The sequence below is a fragment of the Ptychodera flava genome, chromosome 2 (assembly GCF_041260155.1).
Source record: "Ptychodera flava strain L36383 chromosome 2, AS_Pfla_20210202, whole genome shotgun sequence".
In the NCBI taxonomy this organism is placed as follows: Eukaryota; Metazoa; Hemichordata; class Enteropneusta; family Ptychoderidae; genus Ptychodera; species Ptychodera flava.
The window spans coordinates 13,574,157-13,596,921 of record NC_091929.1 but is presented as its reverse complement, the minus strand read 5'-3'; the positions used below and the strand labels follow the sequence as shown (position 1 = coordinate 13,596,921).

Sequence of the window (22,765 nt, the reverse complement as noted above, 5' to 3'; positions counted from 1 at the left end):
CGCTCAAATACGCAGTCAGTTTCTGTGAAACGGGATGAAATTTTCTTTCAGGCGAGGCGTTTCAAGTTACTCTTGAGAAAAGTTACTTATTTATCAGTTGTTGTTTTACTGTTTCATGACACACGTTTTTGATTCAATCACTTTTTGACCTGAAAAACAACGATATGTTTTGGGAACAGTAAGTCAGAAGATCTCCGGCAAACTCAGATGGCCTGCATTTTCAAGCGGTTCCAGAAATACCCACAGATGTTCACTGAAAAGGGGGTCGGTACTGATTCTGCCGTGAACTTTGACAGAGAATACCATGTGGACCTAAAGAATATCATGCAAAGAATTGCTCAAAAAACACTGTAGATGCTGATCTGCATATTTAGTAAGTAGCCGCGGTACAGCTGTCAAAATATCATCGTTTTCAAAGTACATTTTGAGTGAACTTTGTAAATGAACATTCTGAACCATCGTGTAATGTTATGCTTGGAATTTTGTTGCTTCTGAGGTTTAATTTATTCGTGGTTTTTTGTTTCTTTCCATCATCAAACATTGACAAGTAAGCTTGTAAAAGTAGCCTTAAATCACTTAAATTAGAATTATGTGTTACTTTCTGGTTTTGTAATATGTAAAGAAATAAATAAGTTGATTTCTTTTGATCCTTTCCACTTATTGGTATTTTTTCCTGGTTTAAAGTTACTAATATCCTTAACTCTTAGTCTCTACAATCTTAGGAAAAAAATGAAACGATTGATTTAATTTAATAAAAAGAAACTTATTGTGACACAGTTCAGTCATTTTCATAACTCTGGTTCAAAATTCAGTGTGCTATACTCATATCTTGGCAGTGCTGAACTCTAAGTTCTGTCATAGTATCTGCAATTGGAGAATCAGTGCTGTTGAAAATTATTTAATTGTCAGGGTGTTGCCAAATCTTGTGTGTATATAAGTATGTCCGGTTCTGAGATGAGCTGTATTGGCATCGAAAGGAATTTGTTAATAACTGACAATTTAATTAATACAATCAATTTTGAAATTTAGTCAAAACTTTTGAGACTGAATTTTAAAATTTACTAAGAATTTTCGGAAATTAGAGGGGAAACAGACATAACAGTGTGATGGGCGGACCAGAAAGTCCATGGAAATCAAGCAGGTTGTTCTTACATGAATTTGCTGTTTGGTGTGTTGATTCGTAACACGTACACTATGCTAACATGTTTCAACACCCAATACAAGGAAACATTTGCAACTTTATAGTCAATGCGACATATTAATAAAATTATTTTAATTTTGTATCAGAATATCACAAAACGATGTTGTGATCATCGCAGTCCAGCTGTTATGAGTAAGCATGTGTACTTGCAATGGCTGGACCGATCAAGTTTCTGCAAAAAATCATTTCACTGTCAATGACAAGCTAAAGTGACGTCTTTAATAAATGTGTCCATTCAATATCCAAAGAAAATCAAGGCTATCAATGACACGAAGAAAGTTTGTCAGTCCTCACGGACGAAGTCTGGGGGGACTTATAGATTGGGTCATGTCCGTCTGTCCGTGCGTGCGTGCGTACGTCCGTCCGTCCGTTCACGCAGACATGCCCTGGTCAATTTCTTGCAGATGCACATACAGATGCACGTCGATTTGTTTCACAATGCGATCAAATTTGGCCGTGTTAGACTTGGAGGACTTTTTACTTTACACCTCCATAGACTCCCATGTATAAGGCAGTTCTCCATAGACTCCCATGTATAAGTCAGTTCTCCGTAGACGCCCATGTATAAGGCCAAGAAAAATAAAAATTTAGTTTCTCATCGTATTCTAGTGCAAAAAGGATGCAGTGACACAGTTTTTAGTCCCCAGGGATGAAGTCCAGGGGGCTTATAGATTGGGTCATGGTGTCCGTTCGTCCATCCTTTCACACAGATATCTCAGACATTTTGACAAAATGTCACGTGATCTTGGTGACCTTTGACCTCAAATATACGTATTTGTCCATAACTCAGTAACCACAAGTGCTACACCCTTCATATATGGTATGATGGGATGACGCCACATATTATACCTCATTAATTATGCACATATCTAATTTTGAGCGAGCCAATAGAGCTAGAGGTCTGATTTTTGGTATATAGGGATAACTATAGGATAGAAATTTTTTGACAAAATGTCATGTGAACTTGATTTTTTACCCAAAATATACGTTTATGTCAATAAATTATTACCACAAGTGCTATGTCCTTTATATTTAGTAGGATGGGACACCTTATGACAACACACGCTTTACCTCATTTATTATGCACATATCTAATTCCGGGCAAGCGAATAGAGGTAGAGGTCTGATTTTTGGCATATAGGGATTTATTAGCAATACATTTTTTTTCAAAATGTCACGTGACCTCAATGACCTTTGACCTTTATTATACATATATATGCATATCTCAGTAACCACAAGTTCTATACCCTTCAATTTTGATAGGATATTAGACCTTAAGATGTCACATCTTGTACCTCATTTATTATGCGCATATGTATTTCTTGGCTGGCCAATACAGCTACAGGTCTGATCTTTTTTCCCAATTTAGAACCATAACTTAGACATGCCTCATGTGTTTCAAATTGGGAACAACGACATAGACCTATGTGCCCATAGATCTCAACATATCAATCCAGTGATACTTCTTAATGACCACATTTCCCTGCCCCATCAAGACTAATACTCCTATTACTATGTCACTGTCAATGACTTGTTTAGAATTATATTTTCGTTTTAAACTACAGTTCTTTGATGCAGTGTGGTCGTCTGGCAATCCATCATCACGGCAGATGTACCGGTAGTGCATGCAATACACAGTCCACACTGTCCAATCATGCGTGCATGTTTTCCTGTTATAATTCAATTAGGTCAGAATTTTGTAGAAAGGAACATACAAAATCTTGCAGATAAATCAATTTGGATGATCTATGTACATCTATGCAAATTCCAAGTTTGGTGGACATGTGAAAATTATGTTTTTTGCCTTCATGTACAAGATGGCATGTTTACCAAGCTGGACGCTCACTGCTAAAAAAACAATAGGTTTTATTACAGTTTCACATTTCAACCCTTTCTTTGAATCTTTCTCAGCAACATTCCCCAAACCTCTCTCCTTGCATCCCTACCACTAAATGCACTGAGGAGCACAGTGTCATCATTGACGCTATTTTTACCATAAGGGATGGGCCATTTGATATTCGAGGGGGGGGGGGGCTGGGAGCTCGACTCGGGAGCATTTCCCCCCTGCTTCGCCTGGAATATTTATTTAAATGTGTGAATTCTAGCATCTTTTTGACTCCCCCTCTCAGAGCATAATTTACGTACAATAAATGCCTTTGTTGCAAGCCTGTCACATCTTTGTAAAGAACAACAATGGACACAGGATATCCGGTTCGGGTTATGCTTAATTGAGTATTGAAGATATTTTCAAGTGTAAGGATTGGAAACTGTAGAAGAAACACTACGAGTGAAATTCCATTCAATGTTTTATTTAAATTGAAACACTACATCAGCAAAAGTGTGAGTTAAAATATAAATCAAATCAGAGCATAAATGAAATGTAATGAATTCAGATGTTATGAAAATGTCGTGACCAAAGGATACGCCTAAAATGAAAGATGTTGTGAAAATAAGGTGCTCGAATGGCGTGCCAACATTGAAATATGTTATAGAAATGGTGTGCCCGAAGATTCAAGCTGTTATAAAACGAGGCGCCCAAAAGTATCAGAGTACGAGTGGGCCTCGGAGACGGTATTCGGACTCTCAAACTTTTGAACTCTGTTCTGATCTACCACTTGTTGGGGTTCATTTTAAAGCTCTTGGTGTAAAAAAAATGTTCATTTTCTTAGTTTTTCGAAAATCGAAAATTTAATCTTTTTCCATATATAGAATTATTGAACACGGGGTAGCGGCCATTTTGAATTTCAGTTCTCGGTAAATCTTGTATGGGTAATTTGTTTCTCCAGTACCGAAATTTGCACGGTGACCCTTAATATTTATTCATGATTTTGAAAGACGATAGTTGAAAGATTCCTTGAGGAAAATTTGAGCTTAAGATGTTCTTTTTTTGGAGGCGCACACTACCTTAAAGTAACTGTCCTTCCATTTTGTTCACTTTATATCTGCCGACAATCTTTTTCTATAGTGTCGACCATCCTTGGCTGGATTGGTTTTTAAAGACATATCTCGCAATCTTTTTCCCCAAATCTTCCAAGGTATCCCCAATCAAATAGTCCACCCGTAACTTTCGCTCTGTGTGATTTATGACTCTAGAAAGACTGGTGCGCGTGTGCGTAAAACAAATATGTCAAAATTTCTAACCTGAATTTGAACTTGAAGGCCCTGTCACTCGACACGATTTTCTGATTTGGGATGTCAAAGTATATCCATCTGACATAATTGATTCGGTCTTCACTATATCAGATCAAATCGTATTATCAGTATCACATTCGATTAAGGTTCCAAGACAAGAAATTGACCTCTTTAATCTAACAATTCTCTGGTGGTTAATAAGTTCGGAACCCCCGTACATTATACATTTTCTGTAAGCCTAGATATAGGGGAACATTTTGGTAACCACAGTGTCACCATTGTTTACATAACTATCATGTGACAGGTAATTTGCAGAAACTTTCAAACATCGATTTTCTCTATGCTTTGTCTCAATACTTCAAAGGCTAAATCTTGCTGAATTGCAAGCTGTTGCAACGCTCTTCAAAAATTTGTCTCGGATTTTTTATATCTTGCTTAGTTTTTATTTGAGCACAATTTTAAAGAAATCAACTAGGGTTAAATTTACCCCTCTGGAAGATTTCCTGGCATAACAATTGTTTGAGAAAGTTAAAAAAATTCTGAGACACACTTTGGAAGATCCTCAGAACAGCTTGCTCTCACACAAATTTCAGCCACATATCTCAAAGCATCGAAACAAAACATAAGGAAAACCGATTTTTGAAAGGTTATGCAAATTACCTATCACGTGATAGTTATGTAAACAATGGTGACACTATTGTAACCAAAATGTTCCTCTATATCTAGGCTTTCCGAAAATATATAATTTACGGGGTTTTTGAGCTTATTAACAACTAGAGAATTGTTAGCTTAAAAAGTCAATTTCTTGTCATGGAACCTTAAGGAAATACGGATATTTACAATACGAGCTATGACGTACGCAAACTAAAATCTAAGCAATTTGGCTTCTTAGCAGCTTGTGGAATAAACACAGGCCCTTATAACACTAGCATTATACGATTTACATTGGCTAGATGTCCAGAAACTGATTTCTGGTTTTGTTTCAAATACAAAATTATTACTGGCCAAGCCCCAGATTACGTAGCGGAAATGCCTTCCATAATAGGTGATACTGGCCGCACCTTTAGATCCTAATTCAATGGTGTGACTTTTCTGCATCAGCCAGTTTGCAACTGTTTTACTCTTTGGTAACAGTGCACTTTCTATATGTGGTGCCCGTTTGTCGAATGCAGACTGTCGCCTAAGTGGTTGCGTAGGATCATACCCCAGGCCGTAAATAATGACAGCTCCCTTAGGTAGGCATTTTTTGTGAGTAGAAACTTGTGTAATTGTGAAACTTGTGAAATTATACTCGTCTTTTTTATTTGCTCGAGAGAGTTAGATCGGGCAGAGTGTGAGTGCTCTTCTGGCGTTCATTTCACTTTTTATTTTATTTTTACATGTTGCTTTATTTCAACTAAACATGCATGTTCATATTCTAGTACCGGTATGTTATTATTTACTCATTATACAAGTTCCCTGCAATCTGCATAATTTAGCATAAACTATGAAAGTTGCGCCCATCAAGAAATAAAAGTTCCTGTTTCATCCAAAGTGAATGTATACACCAAGTTTGATTCAAATCTAATTGACGGTTCTTGAGATATCGTGTTCACAGACAAACAGACAGACAGGCAGAAGACATCGGTACAACAATAGCTCATATGTGTAAATGCAGGAGCTAAACACTGCAGCTGATCAAGCCCAACATCTCTATCAGCACAACATTTGGCAGACCGATTTCTTGTTCAATTTCAGAGTGCAATGTAGGTAATTTTCAAAAGGTGTTGCCTGGAAACTGAGGTCACTTGACTACTGCTAGTGAATAATAATGTGAAATGTGGTGCTATAAATCTGAAATGTCCTTCACTAGCTAATACAAGTCATTGACAATGACATAGTCCCCACTTGTATTAGGAGTATTAGTCTTGATGGGGCAGGGAAATGTGGTCATTAAGAAGTATCACTGGAGTGTATATGTTGAGATCTATGGGTACATAGGTCTATGTCGTTGTTCCCAACTTTCAAGGTCAAAGGTCATCAAGGTCACATGACATTTTGAAAAAAAAATTGTATTGCTAATTAATCCCTATATGCCAAAAATCAGACCTCTAGCTCTATTCGCTTGCCCAGAATTAGATGTGTGCATAATTAATGAGGTAAAGCGAGTGTTGTCATAAGGTCTCCCATCCTACTGAATATAAAGGACATAGCACTTGTGGTTACTTATTTATTGACAAAGGTAAAAGGTCATTGAGGTCACATGACATTTTGTCAAAATACTTCTATCCTATAGTTATCCCTATATACCGAAAATCAGACATCCAGCTCTATTGGCTTGCTCAGAATTAGATATGCACATAATTGATGAGGTACAGTATGTGGCGTCATAAGGTCTCCCATCATACCAAATATGAAGGGTGTACCACTTGTGGTTACTGAGTTATGGACAAATATGTATATTTCAGGTCAAAGGTCACGTGACATGTTGTCAAAATATCTGAGATATCTGTGTGAACTGATGGACAAACGGATGGTCGAACGGACGGACGGACATGACCCCATCTATAAGCCCCCTGGACTTCATCCGTGGGGACTAAAAACTGTGTCACTGCATCCTTTTTGCAATATGAATACGATGACAAACTACATTTTTATTTTTCTTGGCCTTATACATGGGAGTCTATGGAGATCTGACTTATACATGGGAGTCTATGGAGGTGTAAACTAAAAAGTCCTCTAACACGGCCAAATTTCATCGCATTGTGAAACAAATCGACGTGCATCTGTATGGGGTAGGGTACTGTCCTTGTGCAAAGTTTGAAAGAAATTGACCAGGGCATGTCTGAGATATCTGCGTGAACGGACGGACGGACATGACCATACCTATAAGTCCCCCCGGACGGTGTCCGTGGGGACTAAAAATCAAACTTGTTTGTGGGATAAGGTTTAACATACCCTTTAAATTTATACAGCTTCTGTCATCCAAACAGCAAAATGCAAAAGAGGGACAAGATTGATGTTGGCCATGGGTTGTCCATCATACTGATCGGTCAGGCCAACAAATGGTTGCTCACTGTTATATACAACCATGGGTTTCCTCGGTGATACACTTAAAGGGACAGGCCATTTAGCAACTATATCTGGCAGCAAATTGGCCAATATGATAACAAATTGAAATGAAAACAATGGGCCAGAACGTTGTAAATACTAAATGTCAGCATAACTAATGCGAGAACAAGGGATTGAGAACTGCCCCTTTAAACTCTGCATTCTAATGAGAGAAATTTTTTAACCAAAAACGGGGAAAAATTGCCCCCAAATACAAACCTGATAATTTCACCACACTTTGAAGACACTCAACTATGGCTGCCTCAAGGTACATGTATACCAAGTTTCAAAGCAATCAGAATAGCTAATTCAGAGAAAATGATTTTTTGACCAAAGATCGGAAAAATTGGCTCAGAATACAAATACGAAATTTCATAACAATTTTTAGAAATTGCCCCAGAAATACAAATATGAAAATGTCATGACAATTTGAAAAAATCAAACAGAGGCTAAGCCTCCGATCATGCATACCATGTTTGAAAGCAATGGAATGAGCAGTTTCAGAGAAGATTTTACCAAAACAGGACAAATTGCCCCCAAAATACAACCATAAAAATTTCACCATAATTTGAACAAATCTAACTTAAGTCATCATAAAGAACCTACATACCAAATTTCAACGAAATCTGGCCTGTGGAGTCTTAGAAATTTGCAGGGTTATCCCTTTTTTTACCTCATTTGCATATTTTTGACATTGATATGTTCAATTGAACAAATTCATATCTCGACCCCTGGGTTAACCTGTACACCAAATACTGAGATAGTAGGAACTGCTGTTTTGGCGTTTTTGATGTGGATGGACATGGATATCCACACATACCGTAATTACATACATACAGACATACAGACACCACTGACTTACCGTTTAAGCTATCTTTTGTACATATACATATACCAACTGTGAGCTCAATAAAACAATCTTCAATCTGTGATAATAATTTTTATTATGATGAGCATAAAGGAGACATCATCAAGTAATACTTGTGTCATTTATAGGACGGTAGATAAAGTTCGGGTTTCAGTACTATTTCTACACTTACAAGGTGGTAAGAAAGTTGTTAAGTATATCAGGTTTAAACACTATCAAGGTGCCTTTTCGGAGTAAACTGCCTTCTGCATTTTACCGTACAAATTATATACATGACAATATATCAGCCTGTATGACTTGAAATATACACAATCTAAATGGCACCATTATGCAAATTAGTACAATGTGCAGGACTTCAATCTAAACCAATGAGATTAAAGCTATGTGTGACCAGACAACATTATGCCAATGGGCGTTAATTTTCATTTTGTAGTTTCTAAGTTTAAAAGTAAGTGTGAAAACATGGGGCACAATAAATTATTGATCAGAGTTCTTTCATTTGACATAAAAATATACTGGTGAATTTTTTTTAATCAATGACATACCAAATGGTAAATGTAATGTTACACATTATCAATTGTCCATACATTAATTACAAGTCACAAAATAATTTGAATATTAATACAACCGAAGGCTATTGACTAATTCAACAGTACAAATAATGCTTCATTCATTTTTCATTTCCCGTATCTGGCTTGATAAATCAATCAAAATTTGTTTGTTTGGATTTCTTTTCTGCACAAAATCTGTTTGTTTGCATTTCTTTCAGCCACACCAGTAGAGCACGGATACCAATATTCAGTGTGCAACACTATTGTCTTCTGTTTCATCATCACATACATGAATTTTAGAGTCAATCTATGAATTTTTCTGGTCAAATGATCATATACGTAAATTTGTAAAAAATTGTTTTCTCAATGATAAAAAAAGTCATTTTACAGCACAGATCATAAATCAGTAAACTACAACATTCTGTAAATGCTGATCAAAGCAAAATAAATTAATGAAATCAATACAGGTTCAATAACTTTTTATCAATGTATGAATAGTGTCTTTTGCTGAAATATCAAGTTTGAGAAAAGTAAGTTTCAAACTTTGGATCTACATCTTTGTTTTTTACTAAGGTAGAATGTGCTTAAGGGAAGGATGATTGGACTGAAAATTTTCACAAATTTTTTGATCTACCCATTTATGGCAACTCATTTTAAAGCTCTTGGAGTAAGAAAAACTTTCACTGTTACGGTTTTTTGAAAAATCGAAATTTATTTTTTTCCTGTAAAGTTAATACTGGGATTTGAAATATCAGTCCCTGTTGGGTAATTTTTTCTATAGTGCCAACTTCGCATGCTGAACCCTCATTTTAATTCTTGATTTGGTATAAGTATGGCTGTAAGTTTCATTGAGGAAAGTTTGAGCAAAAGTTTAAATCTTCTACTTTCAAGGTGCATACTATCATAAGTCTCAACTAAAAACTGACTAGAAGCATGAATCAGAGTTCAGAGATTCCACTGCAGATGTCAAGCAGCAAGCTGGTCTTGGTATTTGGTGAAAGGCTGAGGTTTATTTGGTTATTCAAGGTGGAATGTTCACTTGCACACCAAACTGTTTTGAGAGTTGTGTCAGCTGATCTTCGTACTGTACGTTGCGTTGCACAGCTTCACGGTAGTTGTATTTCAAGTCTTCTATTTCTTCAAAGAACTCTGGGCCAAACTGTTCCAGCTCTTTGCGGAACTGTGTAAATAAACATTGGTCAGGAATAAGATAAAAAGTCTGCTCAAATGACCAATGTAATTGATGTTGTTGTATACCATATGTCTAAAAGATGAACAATATTTATCAAGTAGAGCTTTGTACCTATCAAAGAGGTGTTTGATAGTTAACCCTTTGAGTGCCAAAGTCAATTTTTGCCACCTTTATAAAATGTAATAAGTTAATTTTTTTTGAGGATTTTTCCCAAATTCTCATCAACAACTATTGCAAATGAAAAGTAATGTCCATTTGGTTCAAAATTGTCAAAAAAATTACACAAAATTCACAAATAATTGGTAAAATTTGCACAAAAATTTTGGCGGGAAAATAGTGACCATGACAAGATAAAAACTGCCATGTCTTCATACCTTTTCATTTTCTTGGCGAAGTTGATCTCTTTCTAGTTGTAACGATTTCATATCGGTTCGCACTTCAACATTCTCGGCTAACATTTTGTCATAACTGCGAACTTTTTCGACAATCTCGTCTTGACCCTGGTATTGAAAAAGCAAGATATACCAAAGTGTGATCATTGTGCACACAAAGTAAAACAAGAGTAAATTAAATCACTATACATCCACCATAGAGAATAATAGATTTTGTGTACGCTAAACAGCCCTACGGACACACAGCATTATACCAGGCCTATGTCATGCCATCTTTGATCACTCGCTGCAAAAGCTATAAATTCTGAATTTGATTAAGATTGCCTAGGTATATATCGGTGTACTCCCTCAGCTAAATTGGGGTGTACCTGACTTGAGAAAATTTTACAGATATTCCGGCATAGGGCTTACACACAGAAATTTCTAAACTTCCTAAATTGACTCAAAATCGAGTCAAGAGAAAATTCTGCCTGAAATATAAATTTCTTACATTTTACATGTGTTGGTGTAGGGCATACAAAGAATTTTCACGTGATTCCTAAGTTGACTGAACGTTGAATACTCGATAATACGCATGGAAGTTAGTTCATGTTTTGACAGAAATGGTCTGGGCTTAACTTTAACTTGGTCTTTTAAAACTGTTAAAATGTGTTTTTCTTGATATCTTGTTTAGTTGCAGGAAAGAAAATCACAGTATCGCATCAGAGTAGGGGTCTGTTTGTTGAGGAAATGGCTACTAACGATGAAGGGTTTTTTTTACGTGTATGTCAGCTACAACAAATTTCACAGAAAATAAAATGTTTTGACAAACATGTTCACAAAATTTTTGTGAAGAGACTCACCACATCTGCTGGTGTGCCAGCCAGTGGATTTGAATGTCTGCGTAGTGACTTCAATTCATTCAACAATTCAGCTTTCTCATTCTCAAGACGATCCACTCGTAATCTATGAAACAAACAAGAGTTACACAATTGTCAGGTGCAGTAATATTCCTTTAAAATGGAAGTTCACAAGGCTGATATTTACATATGTGTTAGCTTTTGGGTCGCTTATTCAGGAAAAGCCATTCTCGCTATTCATACCTCTCGTGATTTTTTACAAAAGCAGACAAACATAGTGGTGGAAGTTGCATTTTAGGGCTTTATCAACTTAATGTGTTTTGAATCATGGGAAAAAAGTGCCAAGCTTGGCGCTTTCATCACGTGATATGGCAGGGACCATTTTCTGATTGGTATAGCATTGTCACTCACTTACATTGACGCCAGGCTGTGCGTATTTGCACAACATAAACAATAGTTATGCAAATACGCGCAGCCTGGTGTGTGAACGTGAATGACAATGCTATATATATATATATATATATATATATTATATATATATATATATATATATCACGAAAAACCTCAGCTGGATGAATAAAAACTAAAACAGACTTGCCTAGTTTGTTGAAATTCCCTGACAACATCACTGTCCGTCTTCAAATTACTTGGGTATCTCTCCAAGACGTTGACTTTTTCTTTAAGTAATTCACACTCGTGCATCAATGTCTGTTCCCTCTCAGCAGACTCCTTGAGAAGTATCTTCATGTCTTGTACCATGGCACTCTGTGCAAGAACAAATCCATAAATGTTGATGGATAGAAAAGGCTACTTGAAAATTTTCACTTGGGGCTATGCCAAAACTAGTGCACTCCCAAAACTTACTAGTGCTGTTTTCATCAGATCAGTAAACATGCTGAAATGCCTCTTTGCATGATAAGGATAATGTATGCAAAATTGTGATAACAGATAACTTTCCAAAGCACAATCTCATCCCGGGGATTTAGCTAATCCATTAGCTTACTAGTGCTCCATTTTCTGTTCTAGAACAACAAATCATTGACTGCTGTATTGTCACTTTGACCTACACAGCTGAATACTAGACTATGTTATAAGTTCACCATAAATCAGACTCTTCATTACTTTTTGTCATGACATTTCTTCAGAAAGATGAGTAATTATCAACTTTCTCCACAAAAATTAAAAATTGGCAACGCAGTTCAAGTTACAATTATTGACATTTACAAGCCACTCTAAACCCATGGCAAATAGCATTCACTTTAACTCCAGAGAAGTAACCCTTTTCCTGCAAGTTCATATATGAAGCACAATATGTCCCATATGGTGCATTTAAACAAACACTTGAACATTTGAAGCCCCCTGAAAAAAACACACATACTAAAGCTGCAGCAACATGCCAAGCCACCTGGTGATTTTGGCTCAATACCTCTTTAATGACTTGGCAGATGGGGAAGTGATACTGTCTGGTAGGAAAAGGTTAAATCTTCCCTCTGCACTACCTGTTTGTTACCCCTCTGAACTCCAGTTACCATATGAATACTGATATCACCAGCTTTCTTTTACACCTTCATTACCCATTCATATTGAGTACAGTGACATTTATAGTCACAAGTTCATGTAAATAGCTGAACATGGACATGACTCTCTGCAGTCACATCTTCTAGGGGGGTAGTACAAGCTTTGTAACCCAGTGCTAGCAGTTCATGTATAGATTTCCATGGACGATCTCTCTGTGTCCAAAGATATAGATGATTGTATATTTATGTTGGGTATTGATCGACATAAGTATTTATGAATCTGGCACATGCTCTACATGGCAGTCACAGCAGTCAAAGGATATATGGATTAAAACAGAAACTGAGCTGGTGTGCCAAAGGGCATTGACATCATCGACAAAACTGTGAGTTTTGCACAGAATGTACGTGTGTATTCCATTAACATACCAGCACATAAGATCACATCAGACATCCTTTTGGCAAGGTCAGGGCATTAACCTGTTCACCCTAATGCCCAGTAAACAGGTCCACAATCACCACTGATCACAATGGGTTTGGCCCAAACCATGCTGGCAAAAGGGTAAAGAATTGTGTACCTTCTTGTCCAGGTCTTGTTCCATGTTTCTCATCTTTTCTTCATACATTCTTGTCACAACGATAGACTTCCAACTCTTGCTGTCAGCTTTCTCTAATCTTGGACCACGGGCCTCTTCAATCTCTAACTTCTCTCTCACCTACCATTCAACAGATTTAAAACAGTAAAGATACATGTACTGTACACTGTACAACACTCCTCAAAAGTATCCAACCTGAGGAAATTGATGTACATGTAAATCTTATAAGGTTATTACGAAAATACCGCAAAGGGTGCACGAGGACATTGGCGCAGCGTATCGCGCGATGCGAAGCTGAGGGCGACGCGCGGCGCCGATGTCTGAGTGCATCCTTTGCGGTATTTTCGTAGTAACATTATTATACATCTTACATTCGTGACTGGGGCATCAAAATGTCAGAGTAGTGACCGTTTTCGTGCAATGTCAACAATTTTCTTCCGATTTTATCACGCCAGTGTGGAACGCTATCTCGGACATGCTTCTGCAAGTGGAGTCTGTGAACTACACAAGGATGTACAGAGCGCGCGAGACTTGTTCTGGCACTTGTCCAATGGGTCCCTTGAAACCGTTCAACAGTGAACGTACAGGTACAGCCGCAGGGAATAGGGCGCATTGACACCGTACGTGTTACGGAACGGGCGTTCCGTACGGTTTTTTAGCGAACGCAAAATTCTATTGTTCTTGATGGTAGATGTATAATAAATATCATTATTCAAACTTAATTTGCTGTCACTTTTTATGAGTTTAACAGTATTTGTTCCTAGACTGTTTGTAAATAGTTTCTTTTCATATTGTCATTACGCTCAATTTTTTTCAACCTGTATGTGCACAATGCCAAATATTGTTGTTCACACTGACTTAACCCTTTGAGCACTGTAATTTTCTTCCACCAAAATTTTAGTGCAAAATTTACCATTTTTATGAATTTTTCTGAAATTTCTTGATAATTTTGGACCAAATGGCCATCATATGTCATTGGCTACAGTTTTTTCTCAAAATTTTGCCAAAAATCTGAGAAAAATTGACAGGGGTTTATTGTATGTAGGGGACAAAAATAGACTTTGGCGCTCAAAGGGTTAAGTCCTGACAGGAATTAATTTGTCAAAAGTAACATAGCTATTTTACCCTAAAACAAAATATTATGGTGAGAAGAAGAAAACGTCTTGTTTTTTAGAACAGAAATCATGAAAATAAGATCAAAAGTTACAGCTACATTGTTATCTTTTCATATCTTTGACATATCATTGACTTGTTTTAAAGATTGTAGCTCTCTCATAAATATATATGCATACATACCGGTATATATGTTTATACATGCACTGCAATTTTCCATGACGACATCTGTATGCTAAATGCACGTGTAAAATTTCATCAGCCTTCAAAAATGAAAATGCTTGTGTGAAAAATGGCAAAACATGATCTCCTTGTAATTACTGTTAAGTCCCCTAAACCGTGTTACCAAGATTTGTCTTGCAACACTCCTACATATAGGACAAATTGAACTTTCGTGCATATGCACAAGAAATGGAAAAATTAACTTCAAAAAACAATTTATTCAAATTCTCGACAAATGCCTTCTACCTAAGCACGTCTGAATGATATAGTCTAGAAATATTATAAGAAAGATTGTAAACTTTAACTGAATTCTTCAAGAAATTCTTTCCAATATTTCTTACCTCATCAAGATCTTTCAGTAGTTTGTTTCTCTCTACTTCAACCTGGCTTTTTTCCACCTTGAGTTTCTCAATCATATCACTGTCACGCCGTTGCTCTTTACGTAGTCTTTCATTCTCACTGATGATCTTGGCGGTTCCAAGCTCTTTGCTTTCATATCTCATTGACAGCTGACCACCGTACTGTAGTCGAATCTTGTCCAGTTGTTCCTGTCATGGACATTTGCAAGAAAGAATATCAGATGATACAAGTCTTTGAATATGAATGACAATAATTTTAATTCCAGGGCACTCTAGCTATACCGTATCAACAACTTTAACCCTAAATGACTCCTTAGGTTACTAGTAATTAATAAGTAATGCTGTCTGTGTCCACTTATCTTCAGTCTTGTCTTACAGTTGAAACAGTCTAACACTAAACATATGCCTGATATGTATTGTCAATTTTGTTATGATTGATACCAAACTTTTCCAAGCATCATGTTCATTTTCTGTAAGACATATATCCCTGCCCAAATATATAACCTTAGCTAGCATACTTGATACTTGACACTTTGTTACATGGAAAAGTGGCTTTTACAAAGCATATTATGGGAATACTGTTTATCTAAGCAGGCAATACAAGCATTTGGGAAAAGAATTTTAATCTCTATGATCCCTGAATTTCAATGTAAATTTAATCTGTGCAGACACAGGGCCACAAACCCCATGTTGAATACCTACATGTACATACACTGTAGTCTACCATGTGTTCTAAGAAGCCATATTTCTCTAAAATTTGCCCATGCAACATTTTTCTCAAAGCAACAGTACCACTGCCATGCAGCAGAATTCAACCAAGTCCAGCTACTACTCATCCTACACTAACTGTGCATTGTATGTTAAGGATTGCTCTTAAAACAAGAGCTTAAAGGGTAACCGTCGGATGAGGAACTGCGCCTGTGCCAGTTTCTTGTTTAAAAACATGTAATTCGTCCACGATATCTAGATGCACCTCATCATCATAGCTGCAATATTTAAATTTATATGATGTAGATTATGACAAAAATGTTTTAACTTTCATCAATCACCATCATACCATGGATACAGTGTTTACATTAGTCGTATGGGTCCCATACGACTTTTAAGCGCAGTTCCGAGATTGTATCCCTTTAAGTTTAGAAATGCCTAAAATTGAAAGATCAATAAAACCTGAAGATATCAACGACATCACTAATATTTTGGACTGTATAACATTGAGAATATATGACCTTTGTTACCTTAAGTAGCCTATTATCATCTTGTAAATCTTTTACTTTTGTATGATTAACTACTCCGGGTGCTTTTTTGAGTTCTTCGTTCTCGGACTGGACTCTCTCCACAACTTTCTTCATCAATCCGATGGTCCTTTCCAGTTCCGGAATAGTCTTGCCACTGGAGCCAAGAGACTACACACAGAGAGAATTAAAAAACTTCAATATAGGTCTACAGTGGTGTTAAAAAAACAACCAAAGTACTGGAGGTTTCAAGCTGTGTACTTTAATTTATGATAATTACTAAACTTACGTATTGCTGAAGTGGAAGAACAGCACATCATGTGGCTGCTGGTTTTGATATCTTGTCCAAACCAGATAATAAACCACAGATTGATGTAAAGAGTAATCAAAAGCCAGACTTTCACCAAATAAAGCAAGTTTTTTGAACACAAATTTGTGTGAGTTCCAATTTCTTATTTTGATCTTGGCCATATGTTTAAATGACATTGTGATAAAAAATTGAATATGCCAAAGTATACTGCAATGTGTTAATCTATTCTCACCAACAGTTGTTCTTCACGATAGTATTCAATATATTTGTCCCATGACACAAATATATGAACATATTGTTATCCTTGACACTGTCACCCCTATTTCCCTCTCTGGAGGTCCAACTTTACCATGGAAAATCATTGGATTGGATCAAACCACAATGGTGGAAGGGTTAAATTATGTTGAAATGCAAAGTATTTGCCTTGTCAACACTGTGCATACAGTAAGATATACTATGACATTGTTGATACGTTGTACATGTTAAAAAGGTGATCAGTAGGCATTTGATTGGAATTCTGGGAGCAAAAAAGAGAAAGTGTATTTCACAAATGGAACAAAAATTACCAGAAAATATGTTTTATGAAATCTTTACAATCAAAATTCACCACAGCTTCATGCTCTTCTGATTGAATTAACACCAGCATCACTTATAGGCGAGCGGCGAATCCACAAAAAGGGCCTTATTTTAGGAGTTTAATGTACCCACCTTACATACGGCCACATCATACTCATTTGAAAGCTTATTATCTCTACTTTAAGAAAATGACGATGTGGAGCTGCCAAGTAGGGCCATAACCTCCTAATTTGCATAATTAACAAGGGTACCCAATTTGCATAAATGCGATATAATATTTGAAATTTATTGTTAACTTCTCTAACGATACGTTTAAACTATCGAGTGATATATCAAATGAAAGGTCTTTCCATGTAAAATACAAAATGGATATTCAAAGAGATATTGAAATTGATTATACTGAAATGTTTTCATGTTTATATGGAAAACAATATTTTCCCCTTTTGAATAACAATATTTTAAAAATTTAACACATACAGCAACAACACACAGCCACACCATACGTCATTTGAAAGCTTATTATCTCTACTTCACGGAAAATTGACAATTTGGAGCTACCAAATCGGGCCATAACCCTCTAATTTGCATAATAAACACGCATACCCAATTTGCATAAATGCGATATAGTATTATAAATTTAAAGTTAACTTTTCTAAACATACGTTTAAACTATCGAGTGATATATCAAATGAAAGGTAGTTACATGTAGAATACAAAATGAATATTCAAAGAGATATTGAAATGGATTTCACTGAAATATTTTCATATTTATATGGAAAAAATATTTTCCCCTTTAGAATAACAATATTTTATTAATGTTAACACATAGAGTCCTATCATACAGCCACATCATACGTCATTTGAAAGCTTATTATATCTACCTGAAGAAAATTGACAATGTGGAGCTATCAAGGAAGGCCGTACCCCCTTATGTCCATAAATTACACTGGTAAGCAATTTGCGCAGAAATGAGATATGAAATTAGAAAATTCATTGTTAACTATTCTAAACACACTTTTACACTATCGAGTGATATATGGTCTGTGGTGATGGTATTTGCATGTAAAACACAAAATTTATATTAAAGTGATATTTAAATTAATTTACGGAATATTTTCATATTTCTGTCGAAATAAATATTTCCTCTTTTCATTAATGGTATTTAAAAAAATAATTTAAGTATCAATGCAACAAAAAGATCCACACGAAAGACACTATTGTAGTTGTTGAAATGTAGCTTTGTAGCTGAAACAATGTGTCAGAGTAAGCTGCAGTCAAAGTAATGGCATGATTCATGATCCAAATCATTCATGTCATTTCCAGTAAATCTAGTAATTGTAGGAATTCATCATCCTCTTCTTCACCAGCATTGTCATGAGTAAAAGGGTTGCCACAGTTATCGCTGCCTTGGCAGGAACAAAGGTCTGTGCAGGGAAGATTAATTCGACAGCAGACACAATTGGTGACATGTAATAAGAGAAAACAGCTCCTCAAAATCGTTCATATCTTAGTTGTTTGAATTTTGTGTACGGTACATGTGTATATTGTAAGTGTATATTATGTTATGTTTGGCCGTTTTATGTATAGTGTTGATTTGCCATGGCGAGACGTAACCCTAATCTACGTGTTCTGCCCTATAGCTATGGGGTAGCAAGACTAATGTGACACTGCGATCCTTTGATGCTACCTTTTGAGAGTACTGAGCTGTTTTCATCAGTCCTTCATTTTTTTTGGTGAAACATGTGCACTGATTGAATGATTGTAGGTGTACCAATCGAGTTGTTCCACTGAAAGTTCAGTTTGTTCAAGTACGGAAGCTAGGATGTCTACTGTTCGTTCAGGCTGTATTTGTGTACGCTCATTTGAATCGGAGATCGGACTGTTGTAGGTTTTGTGAAGTTTGGCATCATCGTAACGCTTATATTTCCGTTTCTTATGTATGTGATTAGGCTACGCTCACAAATAACGGTGAGAGGCAGAGGAATTCGGGTTGGATTCGAAAATTTTGGGAGATTGTAGAGGGGTACTTGGAGATTTCGATCTGCATATAGGGGACCTGAAAATGTTTTGGTTCCCTTTTACTATTTACGATTCCAAGGTTTTGAAATTAATTTAATGAAAATTTAATAACATTTAAATGTCTTCCGATTGTCCAAAGTTAGTAATAATTTAACAAGATTTAGAATCGTTTGGTCGCATTTCATTACTTTTATCTCGAAAATATCTTGTATTCTCTATTGCCTTGTTGTTGCATGATTGTTCTAATGTATCGTAATGTTTCGCGTTTAACAAGGCCCTTGAATGTTGCCGTTTGGTTTCGTGAACCGCAATGTATCTGTTGGTTTTGTGTGTGTTTTGCAGTCGAGAATGTCCTCTTTGTTCCACCGATGACCTTTATAGATAATGAGGTCTAACGATATGATTTCTTGAGAAGAGCTTTCGAAAATTTGAAAGTATGATGCATTTTTTCATGTTTGACATGAATTCATTAAGCTCGTGTTGAGTTCCAATGAGAATCATACATCGTTTCTGAATCTCAGTCAGAGCGATATTTGTTCAGTGTGTAGCTGAATTATTCTCATTTTGTCTTGTGAAATGTAATGTCGGAAATTTCTGGTAAAACTGGAGATCTCGTACCGCACCCAAATACATGACGGTAAAGTTCACTGTTGACTTGAAAGTGTTGTTTTTCAAGATTATTTTCAGCATAGCTATCATGTATTTTGTTGTTGGTTGTTTGATTATGCAATCATTTGATGATCTTTCCTGATTTAATGCTCTGTCGACTGATTCCATTAGTTCATTGTGCTGTGTATTAGTTGACATTGAAACAATGTCTAGTGTTACCAATGTCGCATTGGCCGGAACTTTTAGTGTCTCAATTTTCCGTGTAAAATCAGTCGTATCTTTGATGTATGTTGTTTATTTCTTCACGATTTATTTGAAAAAATAGTCAATGAATTTTGATCTGTGAAAGGTTGGACTGCATCATCCACTTATAATTGGGCGGTCCACGAACGTTCTCGTGGGCGTCATTTTGTTCACTTGAATTTTTAGCATAAGGTACCAACTTGTAAGTGGTGCTAGTGTTTTACTCTTAACTAGAATAATCGCCATGGCTAATTAACACTTTATATAAAACAGCCAAACATAATATACACTGACAATATACACAATATCATACACAAAATGCAAACAACGAAGATATGAACGGTGTGTTGAGTTGCTTTTCCTTCATTATATGACAATAAATACGATAAATGAAATATGGTGCCTTCCGTCTACATATTCCACATAACTGAACTGAAAATACAGATGTAACACAGATGTAGTAACCAATGATGTCTCCATCAAACAAGATTTCTAGAGAAATTGAAACAAAAAATGACATCAATAATACAAAAGGGTCATTCAACACACAGCTATTTATACAAGATTGGAACTAATTTGGGATAATTGGATGGTGAAGTAAAGTCGGTTTAATTTGCAAATTTAAGCTCATCTGCTTTTCTTTTTACTTGTAATGTTTTTTAAGAGTAACTTGTTATATTTCAACACTCAACTATGGAGCACAAAACACGCTTTAGAAAATTGCAAAATATGAAGACCCAATTATCCCAAATTAGTTCCAATTGGTTTTATGTATTCTTGTTGTTCAGCTATATGGGAATTAGACAGGAAAATGTTCCAGTTTCGTATCCTTAATAAACAAAAAATCAATTGCAAAACAAATCCAGATATTTATCCCCAAAACTTTAGCATTATTCGTTATTAGTACACAATATTTTGAATATTATAAACTAGTCAAAACGTTTACGATTTAATTGAAAATATTCAATAAGAATATTTTGAATACACGTTTGGAGTTCATGATTCTATTCTACATGCAAATACCTATCATTTGATATATCACTTGATAGTTGAAAAGTAAGTTTAGAGTACTTTACAATTGATTTTTGTAATTTTATATTGTATTCATGAAAATTAGGTACCCGTTTGCATTATGCAAATTAAATCATTACAGCCCTATTTGTCAGCTGCATATCGTTCTTTTTTCATGAGACAGAGATAATAGGCTTTCAAATAACGTTTGATGTGGTTGTGTGATGCGGTTCTATGTGTTGAAATTATTATGATCTCGTTATTAAAAAGGGGAAAGTATATTGTTCTACATTAGTACGAAAAATTTTTAGTAAAATCATTTTAATATCTCTTTGGATATCCATTTTGTATTCTCCGTGCAAATACCTTTCATTTGATATATCACTCGATAGTTTAAAGGATGTTTATAGTAGTTAATAAATTTCTAATTTTATATCGCATTTATGCAAATAGGGTACCCATGTAAATTATGCAAATTAAGGGCCACGTTCGTACTTGACAGCGCCATATTGTCAATTTTCTTGAAGTAGAGATAGTAAGCTTTCAAATGACGTATGATGATGCTGTACGATTTGGCTTTTTGTATTATATTTTTTTAAATATTGTTATTGAAAAGGGGAAAATATTTTTTCAATATAAATATGACAATATTTCAGTAAAATGAAGTTAAATATTTGGATGTCTCTTAGTATTCTACATGCAAATACCTTTCATTTGATATATCACTCGATAGTTTAAAAGTATTTTTCGAGTAGTGAATAATAAATATCTAATATTAATCGCATTTATGCAAATTGGGTACCCGTGGGATTTATGCAAATTAGGGGCTACGGCCGTACTTGACAACTAAATGTTGTCTATTTTCTTCAAGTAGAGATAGTAAGCTTTCAAATGATGTATAATGTGGCTGTATGATGTGGCTGTATGTGTTCAAATTTTTAAGATATTGTTATTCAAAAGGGTTAAATATTTTTTTCAGTATTAATATGAAAATATTTCAGTAAAGCCATTTTAAATATCTTTTTGGATATCAATTTTGTATTCTACATGCAAATACCTTTCATTTGATATATCACTCAATAGTTTAAAAGTATGTTTAGAGTAGTTAACAATGAATTTCCTAATTTTATATCACATTTATGCAAATTGGGTACCCATGTGAATTATGCAAATTAGGGGGTTATGGCCCTACTTTGCAGCTCCACATCGTCAATTTTCTTGAAGTAGAGATAATAAGCTTTCAAATGATGTATGATGTGGCCGTATGTAAGGTGGGTACATTAAGTGTGAAAAATGGGTGTGTCTGCCGCTCGCCTATTAGTATCTTTCAAGTTATCCATTAGACCCTACACCCCTATGTTCTCTATACAGTGGTCCAACTTGACCATAGAGTACAATAGGGCCATACCAAACGCTTCAGTGAAAGGGTGGAACTTTCCTTGGTTGAGCATGGTACCTTTCTGTAACATGCTGCATCACTTACAGATCATACTTTTCTAATCAGCGAACAGCAATGGGGTCAAAGTGAGGTCAAACTTTGACCTCAGACACCAGCAGGTTAATAGACTTTTACAAAATACCAGACTGACATTACTGAACCTTGGCAAGTATGCATCAGACCCCCCAATACATGCCAGACCTGTCTTAAGTGTTACTGAGAAATGTATGTGAATGATTCCATCTGAGTTGGGTG

At 35.7% G+C, this 22,765-nt stretch overlaps 1 protein-coding gene across 1 annotated transcript in view; it reads right to left on the bottom strand.

The window, feature by feature from the left end:
* Positions 1-8,348: 8,348 nt before the first annotated feature.
* The window catches only part of LOC139115154 (centrosomal protein of 290 kDa-like), a 61,166-nt gene continuing 46,749 nt past the window's right edge, over positions 8,349-22,765 (bottom strand). Inside the window, exons 46-52 of the mRNA XM_070677069.1 lie at positions 16,308-16,475; positions 15,052-15,258; positions 13,358-13,495; positions 11,864-12,030; positions 11,269-11,371; positions 10,409-10,534; positions 8,349-10,022 (exon numbers count right to left, since the gene is read on the bottom strand). Coding sequence (XP_070533170.1) covers positions 9,864-10,022; positions 10,409-10,534; positions 11,269-11,371; positions 11,864-12,030; positions 13,358-13,495; positions 15,052-15,258; positions 16,308-16,475 — 1,068 coding nt within the window. The 3' untranslated portion in view covers positions 8,349-9,863. The remainder of the gene's footprint in view (positions 10,023-10,408; positions 10,535-11,268; positions 11,372-11,863; positions 12,031-13,357; positions 13,496-15,051; positions 15,259-16,307; positions 16,476-22,765) is intronic.